Source organism: Pseudorasbora parva, chromosome 10, assembly GCF_024679245.1.
Source record: "Pseudorasbora parva isolate DD20220531a chromosome 10, ASM2467924v1, whole genome shotgun sequence".
NCBI classification, from domain to species: domain Eukaryota; kingdom Metazoa; phylum Chordata; class Actinopteri; order Cypriniformes; family Gobionidae; genus Pseudorasbora; species Pseudorasbora parva.
This window is the reverse complement of record NC_090181.1, coordinates 37747020-37773136: the sequence shown is the minus strand read 5'-3', so window position 1 is coordinate 37773136 and position 26117 is coordinate 37747020. Positions and strand designations below refer to the sequence as shown.

At 37.9% G+C, this 26117-nt stretch overlaps 1 protein-coding gene across 1 annotated transcript in view; it reads right to left on the bottom strand.

Annotated features, from left to right (window-relative positions):
- LOC137091524 (kelch-like protein 29) overlaps positions 1 to 26117 on the bottom strand; it is a 269564-nt gene that overhangs the window by 192929 nt on the left and 50518 nt on the right. The window contains exon 3 of the mRNA XM_067456031.1: positions 7923 to 8261. Coding sequence (XP_067312132.1) covers positions 7923 to 8204 — 282 coding nt within the window. The 5' untranslated portion in view covers positions 8205 to 8261. The remainder of the gene's footprint in view (positions 1 to 7922; positions 8262 to 26117) is intronic.

Below are 26117 nucleotides of genomic sequence, written 5' to 3'. Positions count from 1 at the left end.
CATATAGTGGCAATGACAGCAGATCAGTAATATAGATTAATATTTAGTGTCCCCAACTGATCAAGCCAAAATCCAAAGCTGATAGTGGCAAGGAACCAAAACTCCTTCAGGGCCAGAATGAAGAAAAAAAAAAAACCTTGGGAGAAACCAGGCTCAATCAGGGTGCCAGTTCTCCTCTGGCCGACGAACAAATAGTGTCTGATTATTATTTTGGCAACATTACAGGTCAGAAGTCATATTAGATCAATAGATATTCATAAGATTATTCGAAAGATTGGAGTCGTCACGCCGGGGGCGGTTTTAATGAGGATGTCGAGTCGATGCAGCATTTACAGGGGGGAGTTTAATTGACACGGTCTCTGGAGACACGTTGGTCATGTCTAGGCACAGGTCCACCATCTGATCTGGATATGGCCTAGATCCAGCTGACTGCAGTAAACCTCGGGATAAACAGAGAGACTAACATTAGCTTAGATGCCATTCTTCTCATGATGTAACGAGTACAGCAGGTGTTATGGGAAGTGTTCCTGGTTCCAGCTGACCTAGTTAATGTAGCCTAAGAATCATTTAACTGATTTTAATAATATAAATTGATAATGTTCTATGTGTATGCCATATTAAAGAGATGTGTTTTTAATCAAGATTTAAACTAAAGGAGTGTGTCTGCTTCAGGGACAATGCTAGGAAGACTGTTCCAGAGTTTCGTGCTAAATAGGAAAAGGTTCGACTGCCTTCAGTTGATTTTGATATTCTAGGAATTTTGAGACCACAATAGACGTTATTGGGCATAATGCGTTAAGAGCTCACTCAAGTACTGGGGAGCTAAGCCATTTAGTGTTTTTTTAAGTAATTTGCAAGATTTTAAAATGTATACAGTGTTTAATAGGGGGCAAGTGCAGTGTTGACAGAACTGGATAAATATGGTGAAGTATGAAGTATAAATATACATACTTCCTGGTTCTAGTAAGAACTCGAGCAGCTGGAAATGTTGGACCACCTGCAGTTTATTTATTAAGCGTACAGGGCAACCACCCAGTAGATTATATAATCTAGTCTTGAAGTCATGAACACATGAACACATTGAAAGCATGGGCTGTCATTTAGATATTTTTTTTAAGATGGTAGAATGCAGTTTTACAGATGCTAGAAACATGGCTTTCAAATTAAAGTTTGGTACCAAAAAGCACACCCAGGATCCTAACTGATGACGAGGACTGACAGTTGGAAACTGAAATTTCCCCCTAAACCCTTATTCACTATTCCCTAAGTTAGTCCACTAATATAGTTCACTTGAAGGAGTACATGAAAACTAGTGAGAGAAGTCGGACAGCTGTTAAGTGTACATCAGTTGTACTACACATTATGTGCAATGTGGGATTGAATAAGTGCACTCGGTAATGTCCACTATAGTTTCGGACACCACAACAAATGGCTGTCCCTTCAAATACTTCAAATAGTGCTCTATTTGAGGGTATAGGGGGCGATTTCAGTTTCAGCTATGGCCATGCTAGTAGAGGCTATTCTACATCAGTGCCTTAAAGCATCCAAACGGTACAAAAAATAACAGAGGCCCAATGCACTTTAAAGCTGAGAGATAATTAAGTGTTCATTGTGATTATTTGAGTGTTTTCTGTGGTTGCGTTGACATTTCTGCCTTTATAACTGAGGGGATTATAATCAGATGTGGCAGGATGAGTCACGTCATCTTATTGGTTGGTTGGAGTGTAGTTGGTGGACTAATTGGACATCATCCGTGAGTATGCCGCTCTTGTCTTTCATATTTGTTGTGTTAAAATGTTTCTAATTCTTATACTCCTTGGTTAAAGGGAAAGAGCAACATTTAAGTCCGGTTCCTAACTTCTGATCTCAAGTGATGCAGCTGCTGTTTTGCTTACGGGTCTATTCAAGTTTTGATCGTGTCATTGACGGCCATTTGGACTGTGTATTGTTCTGTTGCTTGCAAATTATCTGGGCTTTTAAAGGGGGCTTCAGATGTGACCGCAAGGCAGCTTATCAGTTAAGCTTTTGTTTATTTTCCTTTTTTTGGGTATTTATTTGTTAATTATTAATTTTTTTGTTAATTATTATTATTATTATTATTATTTGAAGGCCTATGTGGTGTCCTCTGGAGGCCTGAGTGTTAGAGCTGCAACAGTAACTGTATCATTTTGGCTGATTTTTAATAATTGTTATTGATTGTTGTTTTCGTTAATGTTTTTCTCTCTTTTTCCAGGGCCCGTGAGGTCGTGTGTGGAACTGGGGAGGCTAGCTGCTTCATTCTGCTGTGTTTAACACTGTGCTGTGTGCTGATACAACTTCCCTTCGGTGGGTGTGTGGTGTTTGCTTGTTTGTGACTTGAGGTGGGTTTTTGATGACCTCCGAGTTGCAGCTGGCCTGCCTGGTTCCCCCTATTCCTGGCCCTGGGTATTATAATTCTGCCATTGTTGGTGTGTCTGTGGATTCTAATCAGCGCTTGTGATTTTTATAATAAAGTCTATTTTATTGTATTGCTACTCGCGTCTCTCTCAATTCCTTGCCTTCAGTTGGTGAAACTTATCTGTGTGTCTTTTACTGGGAGTTATTTTCCCTGGCCTCCCACTTGGGTGGCATAGTCGGATAAAATGTAAATACTGATTAACATCTCTCTCTATTTATTATAGATAAATATGTCACACAGAGGAAGGTTAAATTTAAAATAACATTTTTTTAAATGTAATATCTTTTTCTCTTGGTCCTTATTTTAAATAGGTCATTAAAAAATATCAATAATTATCAATATTGACCAATATGAAACATATCATGATTTCAGCGTTTTCAGCCATATCGCCCAGCCCTACCCTGGTGTATGAAGAGCTCCTAAAATTACTTCTAGGTGAATACTTGGACCACTTTTGTGTTATTTTTAATATTATTTTATTTATTTTTTGCATTTAATGCATTAACCAGCCATTCTGACTACAGTATAATCCTATCCAATTATGGCACTCAAACCTGGTCATGTGGCGATCATTTTAACAAAATAAGAGAGATAAAACAAAAGGCATGTCAATTTTTATTTAGTTCTGTCCTGAATAAGATATTTAAAAAAAAAATTAAAAAAAAATAAAGAACACACAAGAAACACTTGACACAAGATTAAAAAAAAAAAAGCTGAAATTAAAATGACCCCATTCAAAAGTTTATGAACCAATGATTCTTAAAACTGCTACCTGGATAATCCATTACAGTTTTTCATGACAACGTTAGACAGTTGAACTGCTCAGGACAAACAAGAGATTTAAAAATAACCATCACAAACCAAAAGAATGTTGTGGATCATCCAGGGAAAGACCCAGTATTAAGAATCAAGGGTTCATAAACTGTTGAATGGAGTCATTTTAATATTTAAGCTATTTGTTTTTGTCTTGTGGACTATACGCCAATAGTTTTTCATGTAAAATATATTTTTCAGGACAGTACTAAATAAAAAATAACATGCATTTTGTATGATCTGTTATTTTGTTAAAATGATTCACATTTTATCATTTCACATTTTTATATGAATTTTATATGGCCCCTTTAATGTTAATTAAAATAAACAAAATAGAAAATAACTTTTCCAAGTTTAAAGAATTCATCTGTTTTTCCTTTATAGTAAAAAACCAATGTTATTGTATGTGATTATTCAATCCCTGTAGTATTTCTGTAGCTGAATACTACTGATACTGCTGATGAAAGCAACTTTAATTTGTATCTTGATTCTATTGTGTGTGTGTGTGTGTGTGTGTGTGCTACTGCTTGTAATTTATTTGTTCTGTTTACTGACTGTAAATTAAATTTGAAATTTGAAATCAAGCTCACTTGTGCTTAGTGTTAGCTATTGTGCAAAATGGTAGGCAATTGTAAAACATCAATACATAAAGTAAGCCAATAATTGTATTTAATAAAATAAAATAAAATAAATAAAAAAACACAACATAACCATCCCATACTATCTCAGTTAAATCATTTATAATCACATTGAAAAAGATAATATTGGCAAACTAAATAGCAAAGAAAACTTAATTTACAGATATGCGTATGTATTTAAAAAGCAAATGTAAATCATTGTTTTCTAGTTTTATTGATAATTTATTTACCCAAAGTATCTTAATTGTGTTTCCATATTTGAGATCATATTATATAAAATAAAATATAATATAGATATAATATATAATATTATAATATAATATAAAAAAATATGAATATTAAACATAAATTAATTTAAAAGCCACAGAAGAGAGGTGCAATAAGTTCATGACCTTTTTTCAGGAATCTCCGCTCTGCTCTGCCTGTCCCGTCTGTTGATCCACAGCCAGGGACCTTCCATCTCTGCTGCTTCTCCATCATCACACAGCACGCGGTTGAGGACATCATCAGAAAAAATGAAACCATCAACCTGTGCACTGCATACTTTTCCTACAGCCTTGGTAAAATCTAACCTCTGTGTCTTAAGTCCATTTATAACCAAAATGATTAATAATTCCCTCCAGGTTGGCCATGTTCCCTCATCTCTAAAAACTGCTATCATTAGACCACTTTAAAAAAAAAAAAAAAAACTTTAGACCCAGATGTTATTGACAACTACAGGCCGATCTCCAACCTCCCTTGCCTCTCTAAGGTGCTGGAAAAAGTTTTTGCTGCACAGCTTCAGGTCCATTTGGAGCATAACAATCTATATGAGAAATTTCAGTCTGTTGAACACAGCACAGAAACAGCTTTGGTCAGTGTCACAAACGATCTACTGATGGCGGCAGATGTTGGTTCCCCATCCCTTCTCATCTTCCTGGACTTAACTGCAGCTTTCGATACAGTTGATCATAACATCCTCCTTTCCCGTTTGCATTCCACCATCGGTCTCTCTGTCTCAGTCCACAACTGTTTTTTTTCTTATCTTACTGGGAGAACTGAATATGTTGCATTAGGAGAAGCTACATCCCTGTCACACAATGTCACCTGCGTTGTCCCTCAAGGCTCTGTGCTCGGACCCACCCTGTTCATACTCTACATGCTCCCCCTTGGCCATCTCATCAGCCGGCATGGGATTTCTTTTCACTGCTATGCTGATGACACTCAACTTTACTTTAGGACAAGTTCATCTCCCTCTGCTGACCTCACACCATCCACTTTGATCACTTGCCTGGATGAGATAAAGGCGTGGATGAAGCAAAACATTCTGCAGCTAAACAGCTCCAAGACTGAAGCTATCCTAGTCTGCACTCCACTTCAGGTCCAGAAGTCCATTATTACCAGCATTGCTTTCTCTGATCAGGTCATTCCACTTTCCACTTCAGTCACCAATCTGGGGGTCAGAATGGAATCGCAGCTTACTTTTGAAGCTTACATCAAACACCTGTGCAAAACCTCCTTCTTCCACCTCAGAAACATTGCCAAACTTCGTCCCATTCTAACACTGGCAGATGCGGAGAAGCTTGTCCACGCCTTTGTCTCCTCCAGGCTGGACTACTGCAATGCGCTCCTTATCGGCATCCCTAGCAAAAATCTCCAGAGGCTGCAGTGTGTTCAGAACAGCGCTGCTAGGATCCTCATGAGCACCACCCTTCATTCTAAAATCACTCCACTGGCTTCCTGTGTCGTTCAGGATCGAGTATAAGATCTTTCTCCTAACCCACCAGTGCATCCATGGTGATGCACCATCCCATCTCAAGGAACTCCTCACCACACAAATTTCCACACGTAACCTCTGCTCTGTTTCAATGTACCTTCTTGGAACTCCCATGACCAAACTACGTACTATGGGAGATCGGGCCTTCTGCTCAGCAGCCCCCAGTCTGTGGATAGCTCTCCCTGACCACCTATGGACCCCACAGACTGTAAATGCTTTTAAGCATGGTCTTAAAATCCACCTTTTTAGCAGAGCTTTTAATTGACTTGTTACTTCTTTATTTTTCAGTTTTATTTATTCATTTACTTATTAATTTATTGATGTTGATTGTTTTTAATTCTGTAGCACTTTGAGATTTTGTTAAATATAAAGTGCATTATAAATAAAATGTATTTGTGTGTGTGTGTGTGTGTGTGTGTGTGTGTGTGTGTGTGTGTGTGTGTGTACACACATACATGCCTCATACTAAATAAATGCATAAGCAATTATAAAAATACATTAATGAATGAAAAAATGCTTCTCTGATTGTAACATTTTATACTGTCTGCTAAACACTCATTTAAAAAAAAGAATAATAAAAAAAAGATACTGCTCCATTAAAATGCTTTTTAGTCGTTTTTAGCGTAGCTATTTAGATGCTTTAATCAACAGAAAAGCCAGCCCTTGTTAACTTTTTTAAAATATAATTAGCTTGCAACAAAGTTTCATAGTTTCACTAACACTTTTTGCATTTTAATGAGTCTGAATGTGAAAAATTGACCCTTTTGAGTCAATTGACAAGATTTACATCTGCCTCACAGGAGCAGCAACTCTCTTTGCAGGATCAAGACAAAAATGACACAAAGCCAATCTTCTCATTGAGATTTGTAACTTAATATGCAAGCAAATTACTTCAGCACACACTCAATTATTCGCTGCTCACGCCACTGCTGAACCCTGGATTCAATCAAAGAATGTGTGAAGCCAATACTTAAAATAATAAATTGTCCATCTTTTGACATAAAGAAGCCTTTGAATGTGCAATGAGAGATGCACAGGCATATTGCTTTTGACCCCACATTTTCCCCAGTGTAGACGTCTGTAAATCTAAGATTGCTTTATTCTTTCCCCCACCCCACCCCACCCCACTTCGGCCTGTCTGCAATATGAAAGCAGGTAGTGAGAGTTTCTTCTTGACACAGATCAATAAGCAGCCTTGCTATTCGTTATCAAGATGGCTTGTAGAGATCCGGTGGTGGGGGTGGCTGCAGGGCTCTCATGATGGATGAAAGAAAAATTGACCCTAAGATCAGCCACTGCACACGCTTTAATCTCTTTTTTTCAGCTGAAAGTGGAGACAACAAACATATGTGGCATGTAATGACGCCGCAAAGCTCTCAAACTTGATGTGACCACCAACCGTTGCTTTTGAAGTACATCCATCCCACAATGAAAAAAAAAAAAAAAAAAAAAAAGCTAAATGCAAATAGAAATATTTGCCATTCATATTCCCGTTGAAATTAGACAGATACAAATAACAAACAAAAAACATTAAAAATAAAGAAAAAAAGACAGACACAGAAAGCCTCGTCTCAAATACAATAACAAATGTAGCTCTTTATTTGTCGAATACTCACACAATTATGTCAAAATGGCCATTATGTGGATCATTCATGTAAACACAACCAGTTATGTCTCAAGTGGAAGAAACCAGTTGGGTGTAAACCGGATGAGTATCACTACAATTTTTTTTAAATGACAAAAAACTATACCATGAAATAAGAATTTGATCATAATCACCTAACTATGCACTGAAATGTGTCTGATTGGAAGCAAAATGGGTTTCAAAAAGCAGAATTGTTATAGTTAGCTAAAACTAAAACCACTTAAAAATGTAATCACTTGAAATAAAATAAAATAAAATAAAATATACAAACTTTTCTTTTTTTCCCCAGCTAGTTTCCAAGGCAGCATTTCTTCAATTTAATGTTCTAAAACTAAACAGACCAATTTAACAAAATTACTTTAAAAAAATAATAATAATAATTTAAAAAAAAATGAAAATAAAAAATAAAACAAACTATAATGGTTTAATTTCAAACTTAACCACAAAAATCTAACCTGCATGCGTCATATGGGCACTTTAATAGGCAATTTTAGTCCATGGCAGTGTGAATTACCATTGAAGTGCTAACATCTCCATTTAAAAAAAGAAAAAGAAAAATGATACCAGTTTTGAATGGCAGGAGGGCGATTAAACACAGCATGAGACAGTGGCCGCAGATGTGTTCAGTCTTACCTTAGTTGTGGAGGTTGTGCAGGTGGGAGCTAGTCGCTTGCAGGTCAACTCGCTATTGGACGTGCTGGTTGTCCCGGTGACCGGGGTGGGCAGCAGCGAGGGGATGACGGGTAGAGGGAGGAGGCCTGGACGATTGTTGCCACTGTTGGGAATGGAGGAGGCAGACGTGGAGACGCAGCCATTAACTGTGCCGCCACAGCTGCTGTGGGTGGCACAGCGCTCCCTCCGCTCCCACACGCCACGGAAATCCCGCTCAAAGCGTTGATGGTACCGTGACATCATGACAGAGCAGATCAGGAACACAGGAGACACTTCTGCTCAAGGGCAGCTGGAGAAAACCTAATGGAGAAGAACAAGCATCTTATATTAACATTTTAAAAAATCTAGTGTTACTTTTACAAAACACCAAAATGGAAACCTAGGCTCAATGGAAATTTCATTTTTCAAAATCATACCTATGCATACATACATACATCTATGTTATGGTCACAAAAAATAAATAAATAATATAAAATATTAAAAAAAAATAATAATGCATTAGTTAAGCATTAATCAATGATTAACTTGTTCTTAACTAAGCATTATTTAAGCATAAACACACTAGTAATTAATGATTAACTTTAAATTTCAAGGGTACTCTATTATGCATTAGTAAAGTGTAAATAAATTAGTAATTACACATCAACTTGTTTAAAATTATGAATTAGTAAAGCACTAACGCACTAGTAATTCAATATTAATTCAACATATAGTAAGGACTTATTAGCCATTATTTACAATTTATTAACATTTGAATGATACATATTTATGGTCTAAATAAAGAAAAATAAGCTATTAATTAATGACTACCTGAATGCACAGTAAGTGACTTTTAGCCACTATTTACCACCCAATTAGCCATATATTATTTTTGTGTAGTGATGTAATTAAATTTCTGATGCACCATCTATTAAGTTGACTGAACAATAAGCTCGTAATTATGTTTAATTAACATTTTGATTATTTGCATCATATAACCAGCTTCATATGTTCAACTGTTCTAATGCAGTAAATCTGCTTTGTATTTCACCTGGTGCAACACTGAGTCCAGCAAAACACGAGTCGCAACAAAAGAGCTCAAAGAACACAGCTAAAATGATTTGTTGCTTTACCAAATGCATTTTTCTCTCATATACAGGTCCTTCTAAAAAAATTAGCATATCGTGATAAAGTTAATTATTTTCCATAATGTAATGATGAAAATTAAACTTTCATATATTTTAGATTCATTGCACACCAACTGAAATATTTCAGGTCTTTTATTGTTTTAATACTGATGATTTTGGCATACAGCTCATGAAAACCCCAAATTCTCAAAACATTTGCATATTTCATCTGACCAATAAAAGAAAAGTGTTTTTAATACAAAAAAAGGCAACCTTCAAATAATTATATCCAGTTATGCACTCAATACTTTGTCGGGAATCCTTTTGCACAAATGACTGCTTCAATGCGGCGTGGCATGGAGGCAATCCGTCTGTGGCACTGCTGAGGTGTTATGGAGGCCCAGGATGCTTCGATAGCGGCCTTAAGCTCATCCAGAGTGTTGGGTTTTGCGTCTCTCAACTTTCTCTTCACAATATCCCACAGATTCTCTATGGGGTTCAGGTCAGGAGAGTTGGCAGGCCAATTGAGCACAGTAATACCATGGTCAGTAAACCATGTACCAGTGGGTTTGGCACTGTGAGTAGGTGCAGGTGCTGAAAAACGAAATCTTCTCCATAAAGCTTTTCAGTAGATGGAAGCATGAAGTGCTCCAAAATCTCCTGATAGCTAGCTCTATTGACCCTGCCCTTGATAAAACACAGTGGACCAACACCAGCAGCTGACATGGCACCCTAGACCATCACTGACTGTGGGTACTTGACACTGGACTTCAGACTCCAGACTCTGATTTCCTAATGACATGCAAAATTTGCTTTCATCCGAAAAAAAGTACTTTGGACCACTGAGCAACAGTCCAGTGCTGCTTCTCTGTAGCCAAAAAGTGGCTTGACCTGGGGAATGCGGCACCTGTAGCCCATTTTCTGCACACGCCTGTGCCCGGTGGCTCTTGATGTTTCTACTCCAGACTCAGTCCACTGCTTCCGCAGGTCCCCCAAGGTCTGGAATCGGTCCTGCTCCACAATCTTCCTCAGGGTCTGGTCACCTCTTCTCGTTGTGCAGCGTTTTTTGCCACACTTTTTCCTTCCCGCAGACTTCCCACTGAGGTGCCTTGATACAGCACTCTGGGAACAGCCTATTCATTCAGAAACTTATTTCTGTATCTTACCCTATCGCTTGCTTTAAATCATCAGAATTAAAACAATAAAATACCTGAAATATTTCAGTTGGTGTGCAATAAATCTAAAATATATGAAAGTTAAATTTTTACCATTACATTATGGGAAATAATTAACTTTATCACAATATGCTATTTTTTTTGAGAAAGACCTCTGTTTGCTTTTGTTAACACTATTGGATAGGTTTAGGGTTAGGTTTAATGGTGGTGGTACATCCTTTTCATTCGAGATAGAGCTTTAACCTTTTAGCGCTATTCACCGGGCACATAATTTTCAAGCTGCTGCACAACATAAAGCAGAAAAAGATTAATAACAACTCTAGTATATCTCAATGATGCTAAAATAACTGCCTCAGAAGCAACCAAAACAATGCTAAATTCAAATGCAAATAAATAAAAATATAAAATGCAAGTAAGTACAGAATAAATATTGTTCCTACAGTCACGTTTAACTGTTCCGGACAAAACTATGGAATCTATTTCACTTTGAAACGGCCATGAAACGTAATACAAGCAAAGCAATATAATTTAGCAAATGACCAACAGAAGGTTTCTTTTTGTTTTGTTTTTTACACACCTGCAATAGAGAAATAAATTGTATTGCTTAAATCGCCTCTTGTGGATATTTCACTAGAAAAGCAAATTTTACTTAAAGCAACTTATTTAAGTTTTGCATACATGCAGCCAGTCAAGTATTTCCAATGGGTCTAGGATTGCTATGAAATGTAAATCAAAGATCGGCTTATGATCAATCATGCGTAATTAAAACAAATACAAAATACAAATGCCTTTTCACATTAACTTTAATGACATCCCATTCTTAATTGTTTTATCAGGTTGAGGTCAGGACTCGGGTTGACTGTGCAGGCCATTCAAGTTCCTCCACACCAAATTCGCTCATCCATGTCTTTATGAACCTTGCGTTGTGCACTGGTGCGCAGTCATGTTGGAACATGACTGTTCCCAAAAAGTTGGGAGCATGACTTTTTCCAAAATGTCTTAATATGCTGAAGTATGAGAGTTCCTTTCACTGAAACTAAGGGGCTAACCCCAATCCCTGAGGAATAACCCCACACCTTATCCCCGCTCCAACAAACTTTACATTTGGCACGATGCAATCAGGCAAGCATCTTCCTGACAACAGTCAAACCCTGTAAGGCTCTAGCTGTAATGACTCTCCCTGCCTCTAGTGGGCGCAAGACTGTAATCACTCTCCCAGCTTATGCGAGGTCCATGGTTGCCAGCCATTAGTATTTGATGTCTCACACCTGTGGGGTTAAGTAGCTTGTTTGTGTAGGTTTTTGTTGTATTTTCAATATGTGGATGCTTTAGTAAAGACACCTTTTGTTCAGTAATTTGAGTCTACAAATTATTCTTCTGCTCTTGGGTCCATACTGTGGGTCCTCCACAATAGCTCTGAGGTAAAATCACAGTTCAGTTGACTAGAAGACCCGGGTTCAATCCCAGCCTCAGATACCCATCACAAACCCAGACTCAACCATCGGATTTCCAGACAGAGAAGTGTGATTTGTCACTCCAGAGAAAATGTCTCTCACAATGCTTTTCATAACACTTGGTGATGTAAGGATGCAGCTGCTTGGCCATGGAAACCCATCCATGAAGCTCTCTACACACTATTCCTGAGCATTGGCCACCCAAAGTTTGGAGGTCTGTAGCTATTGACTATGCAAAAAGTTAGTGACTAAAGCCCATTTCATACTTCTGCGTCGGAGTATATGCTGTACCTATGGTATAGGCTGTGTGTTGTGCGCGTAACCTACGACGTACCGTAATGCGCACCTCTCCAAAAAATGTAACAACACGTCAATTCTACGCAGACCGCAAGTGCCGTGATTGGTCTGCCAGAACCCCCTCCCTCAGGTCTATAAATAAATAAATAAATCTGCAATAGGAGTGTGTGTGTGTCCAGAAACAGTAGTTTAGTTTAGTAGTTTAGAAATAGATAGTTTAATTCTATATCTGCTATATAACAGTATTTTGTAGTGCAGAGATTCTTTATGTTAGTGAATAAATACGTAGATCCACTGTGTATAGTTTATTTGTTTTCTCACTAAAACCAAATATGTTAATCAGTGATTGTATATCAAGAACAGGGAGACATCACAATGGGTGCATTTCGTTTTGTGATTTCAACGGAATGAATAGTCTCCGCAACAGCAATCGATTGAAGCTCAGTGCTCGAGCCACCTGAAAACAGCCACAAGCACTCTGCATGATTTCACAAACGCATGTGCCAGATCGCCTCTTATGTTACTCTACTAATCAACTAGAGATGCTTCATTTGTATTACATACAACAACTCAAGTACAAAGACCAAAGAAAAGCGTTTCGCCACTATCTGCCGCCATCACTGCTTATAGTTCGGGTGCGATTCAATCACATGCAATGGCAGTGTAAACAAGCCTCTTCTTTGGTGTTTGCCTTGAGACTAGGGGTTACCATCAACATGCCTGTGGACACTGCCCATTAGTGGTCTGCATGTGTAATTTTGCACATTGATGCGAACGACAATGCAGAAGTATAAATGAAAACCAATGTGCAACTTGTGGCATAGAGGATATGGCGTAGGTCCAACGCAGAAGTATAAATCAGCCTTTATGCGCACTGTGCACCTCAGAATGCGCTGACCCCCATCTGTGCTCTACATTTGTGATGAGTGATGCAATTACACATTACATTTTGCACGGTACCTAACATTTTCTATAGCAGTGTGTTTCTTATATAAAGAAGCGATAACTCCATCTAAGAGTACTGCAAATACAATATTTTGTGTGTATTGCCTTTACTTACTCAAACCTGTCAACAAGCTACTTTATGTGATTAAGAGTGCATTAGCAGGTAGTTGCTGAATCGCAGGTGTTTGATTTATGAGATGAGGTCATGACTGTAAATTAAACAGGACAATCCAGTGCAAGTTGAGTATTTAATTTTACCTAACATTACTGTATTTATCCACTATATTGACAAGAGCTTTTTGAAGGACATTGATTCAATTATGGCCTTTTTGTGCACTTGAGTTAAACTTTTTTTGTGCACTTGAGACTTAACTGAGATGCTGTTGTGTTGACCTTGATTTATTGCAATATTTAGGTTTTGATTTTGATTGTAGATATTAAACATGATTTCTTCATCTTACAAATCAATTTTCTCATTTTTCACTGGCATGTCTCTTAGAGCATCTTTAGCCTATATTCATTAGACTAGAAGTAAAATACTTAAGTGCTGTTATAATCAGATATTCTAAGAATTTTACTCAAGTCATATTGGAATTGGTGACTTGTAACTTGTAATAGAGTCATTTTCACTTTTCACAATTTCACTGTACTTTTATTGAAGTATGGGAATCTGGTAATATTTCCTCTAATATACAACTCTGCCTGTGCCCTTGAAAGTGCTTGGGATACCTGAATATAACCCATGCCATTTAAAGACTTTGGGGTGTTTTTCAGTGGAAATATTAAATTATGAATTAACTTTGATTATTTTGATTAATTAATCAGTGCATCCAATAAATAATAAAAAGATTCAATTGTCAGCCATAATTAAAATACGCAATGATAATTATTATTTTTATTTATTTATTAGTTTTATTTTTTTTAGAATTAGTGCAATTATCTTATATTTTGAATCTACCAGAAATCTGAACAATTTTAAACATTAGATAGATTATAATTTAAAAATATGCGGTTCATATGCTTCAAAGAAAAATAACATCAGTACACAACAACATGTGATCAACAGAAGTGATCATTTATACAATGCAAAAACTGCAAATTACCATTTGATTCCATTTATAAATAAATGAGCTGTTAAGAAGGACTTTCTCCATCATACAGCTGCTCCATCTTTAGAGTCACACAGCTTCAATGTTAAATTGGATAAATGTGTTACTTCGTTCTGAAGGTGTTAAACATATTTAATTAATCTTATTATAAGTTAACACAAAATTTGGCAGCCTTTCTTCAAAAGCGACAGCAAGCTACCATTAAAAGCAATGAATGGATGCAGACATATGAATTCAGCGTCTGGTCAGCATCTCCATTGTAGCATGATTCATTCTTTATGATTCTGTCTTTGAATTCAGCACAAAAGACAAGAGGTCACATGTTGTCTGAATGTCTAGAGAGTTGAGATAAGCAACTGCTTTACAGATCAGTCCAGCCATGACATGACAGCTGCACAAAAGAACAAGGCTGACGCTTATAACATAATGTCTTAATGCTCTCATACTACAATAAAATTATTATAAACATTATATAGAAAAATATCTTCATTCAATTCTATACAGTAGGTACAAACATTAGGCAGGCAGGTTAACACACACCGTTTGCAGTGCATACTAAAAAAAGGCTATTTTTGCTGTGTTGCACACACTGAATTAAAGTGACAGTGCATTGTTTCCATACAAATTAACATTGATTGCCACGGAAATGTAACATTTATGTTTAAATGTTTTGCCACTTGCTTGAGCAACTTTATATACATCTAGCATCTACATATATAAATCAAGTAATGAATGTAACAATAATACAAATGATTTATACATATCGCATATGCACTGCAATACATACTGAATGAACTGCAAATGGAAAATGTGTGAACCTGGCGTTAGAGACACAAAGTCATGATAATTTCATTCATGCACTGCAAAGGAAAATAAAGGCAAACTGATGGAAATCTGTATGTGACAGAATCAAATTCTTGGGAATTCCACAAGGCATTCATTTTTCCACAGCTGCTTTAAACTCAAGCTGCAGGATGGATCCAAAAGTTAAAACGGCTGGAATGAAACCAGTATGGTTTTCTATCTTATGCAAGCTCTAATAATGTGAGATATATATATATATATATATATATATATATATATATATATATATATATATATATATATATATATATATATATATATATATATATATATATATATATAAATAGTGACACACAAATGGCTTTGATATAATGAAGAGGATGGGTTTAAATATATACAGTAGCTGCAGCATGTTCTATCTTCACACTATGTTTGAGATACGCCAAGCATATAATTAAATACATCATCCTTTGGATCTCTACTTCATTCCAACTTCATCTAAAAATGCCTGATGAGCTATAAACACATTTCAAATTCATCAGAAAACACTGCAAGCATTTTAATATACCATATGTTGGCATTCCTGAATCATACAATGAAACATTTCCCATGCTTATGCTTAGTATTGTATAATAATAATAATAATGATGATGATGATGATGATGATGATGATGATGATGATGATGATGATGATGATGATGATGATGATGATGATGATGATGATGATAATAATAATAATAATAATAATAATAACTTGGCCCATAATATTAATGAAAAACCAAAAGAGGACAATCATATAATAAAAAAACAGATATTGAACATTTTAAACTTCCAATGTGTCTTTCCAATCAGACTTTAAAAGCCATAACTGTGTGTTTCATAGTTGAAAGTATTAGTCAGTAATCTACATTTCACTTTTCATTTCTGATTCTTTTCTTTATAAAATCATGCTCTGATAAACTTTCCATTTATGATCTAGATTCAATCTCTCCTGTACGTGCATCCCAGATAAATGTATTAATTCTGCCACTTGAGACGAGATCCTGTCATGTGTGAACAATGCAGCGAGAGCAATATGCCAACATGCGCTCTGGCACACCAACACCCGCAAATCAAGGACTTTCAGATGCACTTGGACCCTCTGCTTTCTATCGCTGAACTGAACAATGAGATGAGAATCACTCACAACAGAAAAAAGTAACGGTTGTGTAGTGGTAAAAACACAATTACAGACACTTGAGGCTGGAGTCTTTCTCATGTGAGACAGCGATAAAGCACCCAGAGGACTAGTAAATACTGGGAGAAAATGTCAAATCAATTACAGCAATACAGCATTAAGATTTACAAGGCCAATTCCGAGTTTCAATCGCATCATAGAACTTGAGGATGTTTCCCCATAAATCTAATTTTATGAGTGGAAAATAAAAGAAAGAAACAATATAATTATTTGCTAAAAACCTCAAAAACATTTTATGCAATAATTACAATATCAGAGTTAAAGGGGTGATGAATTGAGAAATCAAAATTCCCTTGAGCTTTTGATATATAAAAGGTCATGGTATAATAAGATTATCTTCTAAGTTTCAGAGCTGAAAACTTCCTTTTTAGTCAAAGAAAAGCTTTTAAAGACACCAGGCATAGAAAACGTTTGTGTGCTTCATCCTTACGTAACAGCACTACGAAACACACCTCTGCATAACGTGTAATTCAGTAGCCCCGCCCACCGACTCATAGAGCAGATTGGCTCGCAGCCAGCAGCAATAAACACATGGAAGAAGATAGCAAGATATTGTGGAAGAACACATTCGCTGCATAAGCTTCCTTCGGATCATAATATTAGGAATGTGTTAATGAAGTCCCAGCTCACATGGGGAAGAACGTTTGTGTGTTCACTTCATTTCACTGCGGAATCATTTGTAAACAAGTCTCAGGTGCTGGATTTGCAGATACAATGTTGTGCCTTCTATATTGGATCCGACAGGAATTGTGCAACAAACTTATGAGGGTAAAACAATTATTTTTTTAAATAGTACTAGTCTCGGGGCTGTACCAGACCAAAACGTACGCCCGTCGGCATAAATTTTTTCTTGATCTGGGCGTGCAAGTGTGTGTGTGTGATTCGTGCTTATATCAACCGATCGTGCAGGTGCGGCCATGTAATACAATTGCGGGTGGATGAGAAATAAATAATTGTGTTTGTTTGATAAAGACAAATTGCAGTTGGCGTTTTTAAAATAATCTCTCCCTCATGTGAACTGAACTGACAGGGCCAGGGCTAGATATGACAGCGGAGCTAAAGCTCATTAAATATGCAAATCTTATCCAATCCTAGCCGTGAGCATTTACTAATGTAAAAACCACATGAACGTCATTAGTTGACCTCTGACAACATTATAAAACAAGGGGGGAAAAACCAGTTCAAGACACCTTTAAGAAATGAGATGGGATTTCAGGGCTTAGATAAAATTCAGTGACTCTAAACCCTTCAAGTACAACATGGGAAACTCTAGCATTCACAAGACTAAACTCCTCCCCAGATCATGTCAGCCCAGGAAATTTGAAAAAAAAACAACAACAAAAAAAACAAAACAAAAAACATTGTGCAAGTTACATTTTGGCTAAATGATATTATATAATATTATTTTAGATTAGATTACATTCAACTTTATTGTCATTACACAAGTACAGGTAAAAGGCAAAGAAATGCAGTTTAGGTCTAACCAGAAGTGCAATAGTAGAAAGTGAAGTATTTACAGTGATTGAAAAAGTGCAGGGCATGGTTATGTACTGTAATAATAATAAATAATAATAATATATTTTATTTATAATGCACTTTATACAAAATACATTTTTGTATAGTGTCGTCCGCAAATTTGACAATGGAATTAGATCCATACACAGGCTTGCAATCAGAGGTGAAGAGGTAGAAGAGAATATTAAGTTGCTTCTTGCATATTTCACGATGGTTCAAAATTAAATATTCAGTGGTTGGCACAAGAAGACCATTTGGTTTTATACAAAATGAATGAATGAATGAATGAATGAATGAATGAATGAATGAATGAATGAATGAATGAATGAATGAATGAATGAATGAATGAAAAAAAAAACATTTTACTGTTTTTACAATGAGGCTATTTTGCCATTTATAGAAACTAAACTGCAATAATGGATCACTTTGAAATCATCATGAGACATTATAACCACATTAACATATGACTAGTCACATTTACTTACAACAAACATAAAGTATTCATCAACACATATACAGTAAATCAGCAACTTGACCTGACACTACTGAACCATACAAGTATCCCGTTTTGGCCGGAAAAGTCCCGTATTTTACCCTTCTTTCCTGTAAATATCCCATATTTTAACCTGCGTTATTAAAAAAAAATAATACCGGAGGGAAAAAACAAAAACATTTCCAATCTGAGCTCTGTAACTAGCCTTGCTGCCATCTGCAATAGCCTACCCTACAGTGCTGTAGGTGGCCGTTGTCGCGAGGTTAGTGTTTGAGGTCAGATGACAAGTGACAACATGGGAAAAAAAAAAAAAAGAGAGAGAGAGAGATGGATGATGGACGTAACGATAGAGACAATATTCTGAATGAATATTTTCATTCAGAGGATCAGGTGGGGGACAGTCACGCATTTTGTAAGTAACAAGGACTTTTCTAAGGACGTTTTGTAAGGACTTTTTCTAGCATGATATATGTTTGGCAACAGTTTTTACAACCCTAATTTCTTAAACGACCACGTAGGAAGACACATTATGGCCATATTCCAGGATGACAATTGAAGATTGACAGGCTCAGATTGTGAAAGAATGGTTGGGAGGGAGCATGAAGAATTATTTTCACCTCTGAGTTCAGCCTTTTAATTAATTGAAAGCCTTTGGGATGTGCAGAAGGAGACTTTACAGAGTGTTGACTCTTGCATTGTCAATACAATCTGGACCAAAAATGTATGCACATCTTGATAGAAATAACATCTCAGCATTTTTTTCATAAAGAGGTGGATACATTTTTGGTCGAGGTCTTGTACTGACAATGCAAGAGTCCAGCACTCTGTAAAGTCTCCAGCAAATCCCAAAGGCTTTCAATGAATTCAAGGTCTGGACTCAGAGGTGCCAACTCATGTGTGAAATAATTTTTCATGCTCCCTCCCAACCATTCTTTCACAATCTGAACCTGATTAATCTTGACATGGTCAACCTCAAAAATGGTCAGGCAGTGTAGGTATGTATATACAATGGGTTCGGAAAGTATTCAGACCCCCTTAAATTTTTCACTCTTTGTTATATTGCAGCCATTTGCAAAAAAAAAAAAAAAAAATCATTTAAGTTCTTTTTTTCCCCTCTTATTAATGTACACACACTCCATATTGACAGAAAAACACAGAATTGTCGACATTTTCGCAGATTTATTTAAAAATAAAAACTGAAATATCACATGGTCCTAAGTATTCAGACCCTTTGCTGTGACATTCATATATTTAAATCAGGTGCTGTCCATTTCTTCTGATCATCCTTGAGATGGTTTTACACCTTCATTTGACTCCAGCTGTTTGATTATATTGATTGGACTTAGGAAAGCCACACACCTGTCTATATAAGACCTTACAGCTCACATTGCATGTCAGAACAAATGAGAATCATGAGTTCAAAGGAACTGCCTAAACTGTTCAGAGACGGAATTGTGGCAAAGCACAGATCTGGCCATGGTTACAAAAAAAATTCTGCTGCACTTAAGTAAAATCAACCATCACTGCAGTCCTCCACCAGTCAGGGCTTTATGGCAGGGTGGCCTGATGGAAGCCTTTCCTCTTTGCAAGACACATGAAACTATGCTAAAAAAAAAAAAAAAAAAAACCTGAAGGACTCCAAGATGGTGAGAAATAAGATTCTCTGTTCTGATGAGACCAAGATATAACTTTTTGACATTAATTCTAAGCGGTATGTGTGGCGAAAATTTCACCTGTCCAATACAGTCGTGAAGCATGGTAATGGCAGCATCATGCTGTGGAGGTGTTTTTCAGCTGCAGGAAATGGGCGACTGGTTGCAATCACGGGAAAGATGAATGCAGCCAAATACAGGGATACCCTGGACGAAAACCTTTTAGAGAGTGCTCAAGACCTCAGACTGGGCCGAAAGTTTACCTTCCAACAAGACAATGACCACAGTTAAATAATAAAGGAGTGTCTTCACAACAACTCCGTGACTGTTCTTGAATGGCCAACCCAGAGCCCTGACTTAAACCCAATTGAGCATCTAGAGATCTGAAAATGTCTGTCCACCAACGTTTACCATTCAACCTGATGGAACTGGAGAGGATCTGCATGGAGGATAGCAGAGGATCCCCAAATCCAGGTGTGAAAAACTTGTTGCATCTTTCCCAAAGAGACTCATGGCTGTATTAGATCAAAAGGGTGCTTCTACTAAATAATGAGCAAAGTGTCTGAATGCTTAGGACCATGTGAAATTTCAGTTTTTCTTTTTTAATAAATCTGCAAAAATGTCAACAATTCTTCTTTTTTTCTGTCAATATAGGGTGCTGTGTGTACATTATTGAGAAATAAAAATGAATTTAAAAGATTTTAGCAAATGGATGCAATATAACAACGAGTGAAAAATTTAAGGGGGTCTGAATACTATCCGTACCCACTATATGTAAATCTTTATTTCAGTTTTTTTTTTTATTTTTATTTTTTTTTTTAAGTTAAACTAAACAAAAATGAGAAATGTTGCCTTAATGTTATTTTATTTAATGTAATAAAAATGCCTTTATGGTTTAGTTAACAATAATAACTGTGCTTTACTATTTTATACAAATGGAGTTCAATAGGTGCTGCAGAACCAGAATGATTCAGGAAATCAAAACAAATTTCAAAGTAATGTATTTTCCTCTTTTCTGTCACCTCTGACACCCAAAGGCACAAAAAGGAAAAAAGAAAAGAGAAAATGACACACACACAAAAAAGTAAAACAAAAAAAAAACAACATCAGGCAGAACACATGGTTTGAAGTTTAGCTGTGCTGAAATGCGATCAGGGGTGTGTGACGGGCTTATGATGCCCCCAGTAATGGGGAAACAAGCAGAAAATGTATTCATAAGGGTTAAGCCTCTTTGCTACAACACAACTCCTGCTGCTTCACGCTGTAAAGAGCTCCATCAGAGAAGCATACCCGACAGTGCCATGCCACTTTATCTGCGGTGGGCGGCATTGCTCTCCTGTCTTTAGCTTTGCTTCACTAGTAATGTGTGACTGCCACATGACCGCAAGCAGGAACTACCCAGCAGTAGTGCCCCAGAAGACACCAGAGACATTCCTGCTGCACTTCGGCTGACCTCAGATCTCACATCATCCCAAACATTCCCTCTGAGCATCTCAGAGTGAGACTTCTTCCTGTGCCACATCTAATGTGCTCATCTGTTGAGTTTTGTTTTGCTTTTATTTTCGTAGTCGCACTGGGTATAATGACGTACTGAGAAGTTACTTGCGTCGTTCCATTAAACTGAAGGGACAGCGCATTCAAAAATGAACATTTGGACACTATTTATTTATCACAGTTTACTCAAAAACCTGCATGGCTTTCTTGCATTAAAATTAAAATAAAGCCCTTATGCAATTACATTGAATGGGCACCGAAAATAACACCCATTAAAACAGACACAAATGCAAAATATTAAATCAATTGATAACTGTGTGATAAAAAGACAAGTTAAATTTTACTGAAGTTCTTGACATATGCATTTTCTCTCATTTGTGTTAATGAAAGATTTATGTTCAATTCATGAACAAACTGATTAGATCTGTTCAATGAATTAGATTTTCCTGTTCACGAAACTGACTGGAATGATTGGTTCAAAAGTTTGTTTCATATTTGATTAAGTTTGCGTCATTGATTCTGTTATTATCCTGTTTATTACTATAAAATGCTTTTAAACCAACTTTACTATATAAGGCACTTTAGAAAAAAAGGTAATTTGATTTTACAAATCGGACTGATTTTGACTGAAGTCAACTTACTGACTCAATGATTCTCTCACAGATGTTATCGCCATTTTCGAATATTGTTATATGGACTGTAAAAATGCAATGATGCATGTTTATGCATGCAGCAATGATGCATGTTTACTCATTTGATGAATACTGAATATGTATTACCAAAAGTTTTGGGACACTTTACATGCACATGAATTTGAATAACATCCCATTCTTAATCCGTAGTGTTTAAAGGTACCATGGCATAAAACTGTAATTTTATGAGGTTTTGCCGTTGAGAAAATGAGAGCTCAGACGAGCTGATCTTGAATTCTCCTGTTATGATGTCATACCAGGAAAGGTTTCCTCCACTTCCTCTGCTTTGCCCGCCCAGAGAAATAGTAGAGAATGGATTCAGTTTATCAGTTGCGATGTCAGCAGCACAGAGTTTACCATAGGGATGCGACAGCACCGCCACAAACAGTGAGTAACAGCGTTATGCCTGATCTGGGATCACAGATTTCTGATGTGTAGCTAATCATTTAAGTTCACACAGACTTTCTTTCTAAATCCTTTAATACGGTCAGTCCCGCCGCTGGCCGTTTTGATGCATCAGTGAATCAAGCCAGTGACTAACACGATCAACTTCACATTATTTCTGTTAGTTGCATGAAATAAATCTGTTATTTAAATTATTAAACTACAGAGAGCGATCAAAGTACACTCTTTATAATTTTTGGATCTGTCAATCACACGTATATCTGCAGTGCACACGTGTTCAAACTGCCGTTAAGCTGCTCAACAGAAGCTCTTACTGTATTCATGTCGATGTTGTGTTTGTTGTTAGTTGTGGTGAAAGCATTTTGTGAGAGAAAATACATTACAAAGTTCACTCGTGAACTTTGCTTATTCATAGATGCCACCACATCACTACCAAACAGAACGCCGCCATATTTACGACCGTTCTCGCCCGGTGGCCGCCCAAACTGCCCATTTGTATGAGAGAGAGCGACAGAGATACCTGGAGAAAATTTCAATTTTAGGCTCCGATCCTTTTTTGTCTGTCTTTTGTCCATTATTAAATATAATATATATTGTACATAACCCCCGGCGAACTGGCGAACATTCAAAGACTTTTAATCAAATAAAACTAAACAAAACGAAAGTAACGCGGGTAGCCCCTCGCGGACGACTGCCCGCACACACACAACAAAACGTAAACAAAACATAACATAAATCCAGGGCTGGTCCTCTCTCGTCTTCCACGGTCTTCGCGCCGCCGTGAGACGAGACCGGTGTGGCGCGCAGCTGGCACTCATTATCACTCGCCACTGGCCCGCTCTCACGGTCCCTCGCCTCGCTGCTTGCCACACGCCGTTTATGACTTATTTTCTGATAAAAGAAAACGGGTTACAGCATTTAACGTTACATGACCATGTTCATTGCCGGCTTATTAGGCATAATCGAAATGGATGTAAACTTCTTCTTTCAGCTGTTCCCTTCAGGGGTCGCCACAGCGAATCATCTGCCTCCATCTTTTTCTATCCTCTGTATCCTCTTCTCTCAGTCTGACCTTCATGTCTTCCTTCACTACATCCATAAACCTCCTCTTTGGTCTTCCTCTTGACCTCCTGGTAGCTCTAACCTCAGCGTCCTTTTACCGATGTATTCACTCTCCCTCCTCTGAACATGTCCAAACCATCTCAACCTGGCCTCTCTAACTTCGTCTCCAAAACATCTCACATATGCTGTCCCTCTGATGTGCTCATTCCTGATCCTATTCATCCTCATCACTCCCAAAGAGAACCTCAACATCTTCAGCTCTGCTACCTCTAGCTCTTCCGCCTGTCTTTTCCTCAGTGCAACTGTTTTCAAACCATACAACATCGCTGGTCTCGCTACTGTCCTGTACACCTTTCCTTTCATTCTTGCTGGCACACTTTTATCACACAACAGACCTGACACTTTTCTCCACCCATTCCAACCTGCCTCCACACGCTTCTTCACCTCTTTTCCACACTCCCCATTGCTCTGGACTGTTGACCCTAAGTACTTAAAATCCTGCACCTTTACCTCTTTTCCCTGTAACCACACTGTTCCACTTGGTTCCCTCTCATTTACACACATGTATTCTGTCTTGCTGCAACTAACCTTCATTCCTCTCCTCTCCAGAGAAAACCTCCACCTCTCTAGACTTTCCTCCACCTGCTCCCTGCTCTCACTTCAGATCACAATGTCATCCGCAAACATCATAGTCCATGGTGATTCCTGTCTGACCTCATCTGTCAGCCTGTCCATCACCACCGCAAACAAGAAGGGGCTTAGAGCCGATCCTTGATGCAGTCCCACCTTCACCGTGAAGCCCTCTGTCTCACCTACGGCACACCTTACCACTGTCCTACTGCTCTCATACATATCCTGGACCACTCTAACATACTTCTCTGCAACTTCAGACCTCCTCATACAATACCACAGCTCCTCTCTTGGCACTCTGTCATATGCTTTCTCTAAATCTACAAAGACACAATGCAGCTCTTTCTGACCTTCACTGTACTTCTCCATCAACATTCTCAAGGCAAATAACGCATCTGTAGTGCTTTTTCTTGGCATGAAACCATACTGCTGCTTACAAATGTCCACTTCTCCCCTTAGCCTTGCTTCCACCACTCTTTCCCACAACTTCATTGTATGGCTCATCAGCTCTGTAGTTTCCACAACTCTGCACATCTCCCTTGTTCTTAAAAATCGGCACCAAAACACTTCTCCTCCATTCCTCAGGCATCCTCTCACTCTCTAAGACCTTGTTGAACAACCTAGTTAAAAATTCTACTGCCATCTCTCCTAGACACTTCCATTTCTCCACTGGTATGTCATCAGGACCAACTGCCTTTCCTCTCTTCATCCTCTTCAAAGATCTCCTAACTTCACCCTTGCTAATACTTTCTACTTCCTGGTCAACAATATTTGCCTCTACAACTCTTCTCTCCCTGTCATTTTCCTCATTCATCAGTTATTCAAAGTACTCCTTCCATCTTTCCCTCACCCTCATATCACCTGTCAAAACATTTCCATCTCTATCTTTAATCACTCTAACCTGATGCATATCCTTTCCATCTCTATCCCTCTGCCTCGCCAACCGATACACAACCCTCTCACCTTCCTTTCTATCTAACCTTGCATACATGTTCTCATAAGCTTTCTGTTTGGCCTTTGCCACCTCTATCTTAACTTCACGCTGCATCACCCTATATTCTTGTCTACTTTCCTTCGTCCTCTCACTGTCCCACTTCTTCCTAGCTAACTTCTTCCTCTGGATACTCTCATGGACTTCCTCATTCCACCACCAAGTCTCCTCGTCTTCGTTCCTCCATCCAGATGACACACCTAGAACCTTCCTACCCGTATGCCTGATCACTTTGGCTGTAGTAGTCCAGTCATCTGGAAGCCCCTCCCGACCACCTAAAGCTTGCCTCAACTCCTCCCTGAAAACCACACAGCACTCTTCCTTTTCCAACTTCCACCATTTTGTCTTCTGCTCTGCCTTTACTCTCTTCATCTTCCTCACCACCAGAGTCATCTTACACACCACCATCCTATGCTGTCTAGCTACACTCTCACCTACCACTACTTTACAATCGCTAATTTCCATCAGATTGCAACGTCTACATAAGATATAGTCAACTTGTGTGCTCCTGCCACCACTCTTATATGTCACCCTGTGTTCCTGCCTCTTCTGAAAGTACGTGTTCACCACAGCCATCTCCATACTTTAAGCAAAGTCTACCAACCTCTGTCCTTCTGGGTTCCTTTCCTGAAGACCAAACCTGCCATCACTTGCTCGTCTTCACTATTCCCTTCCCCAACATGTCCAATCAAATCTGCCCCTATCACTACTCTCTCACATCTTGGATCAATCTGCATCACTTTCTCCAACTCGCTCCAGAATCTCTCATCTTGCTTACAACCTACTTGTGGAGCATAGGCACTAACAGCATTCAACATCACACCTTCAATATCCAGCTTCAGACTCATCAACCTATCTGACACTCTCTTTACCTCCAGAACATTCCTTACAAACTCCTCCTTCAGGAGCATTCCAATTCCATTTTTCTTCCTGTCCACACCATTATAAAACAGTTTAAACCCTGCTCCAATGCTTCTAGCCTTGCTCCCTTTCTACCTGGTCTCCTGGACACACAGAATGTCAACTTTCCTCCTCTGCATCATATCTACTAGCTCTCTGCCTTTACCTGTCATTGTACCAACATTCAAAGTCCCT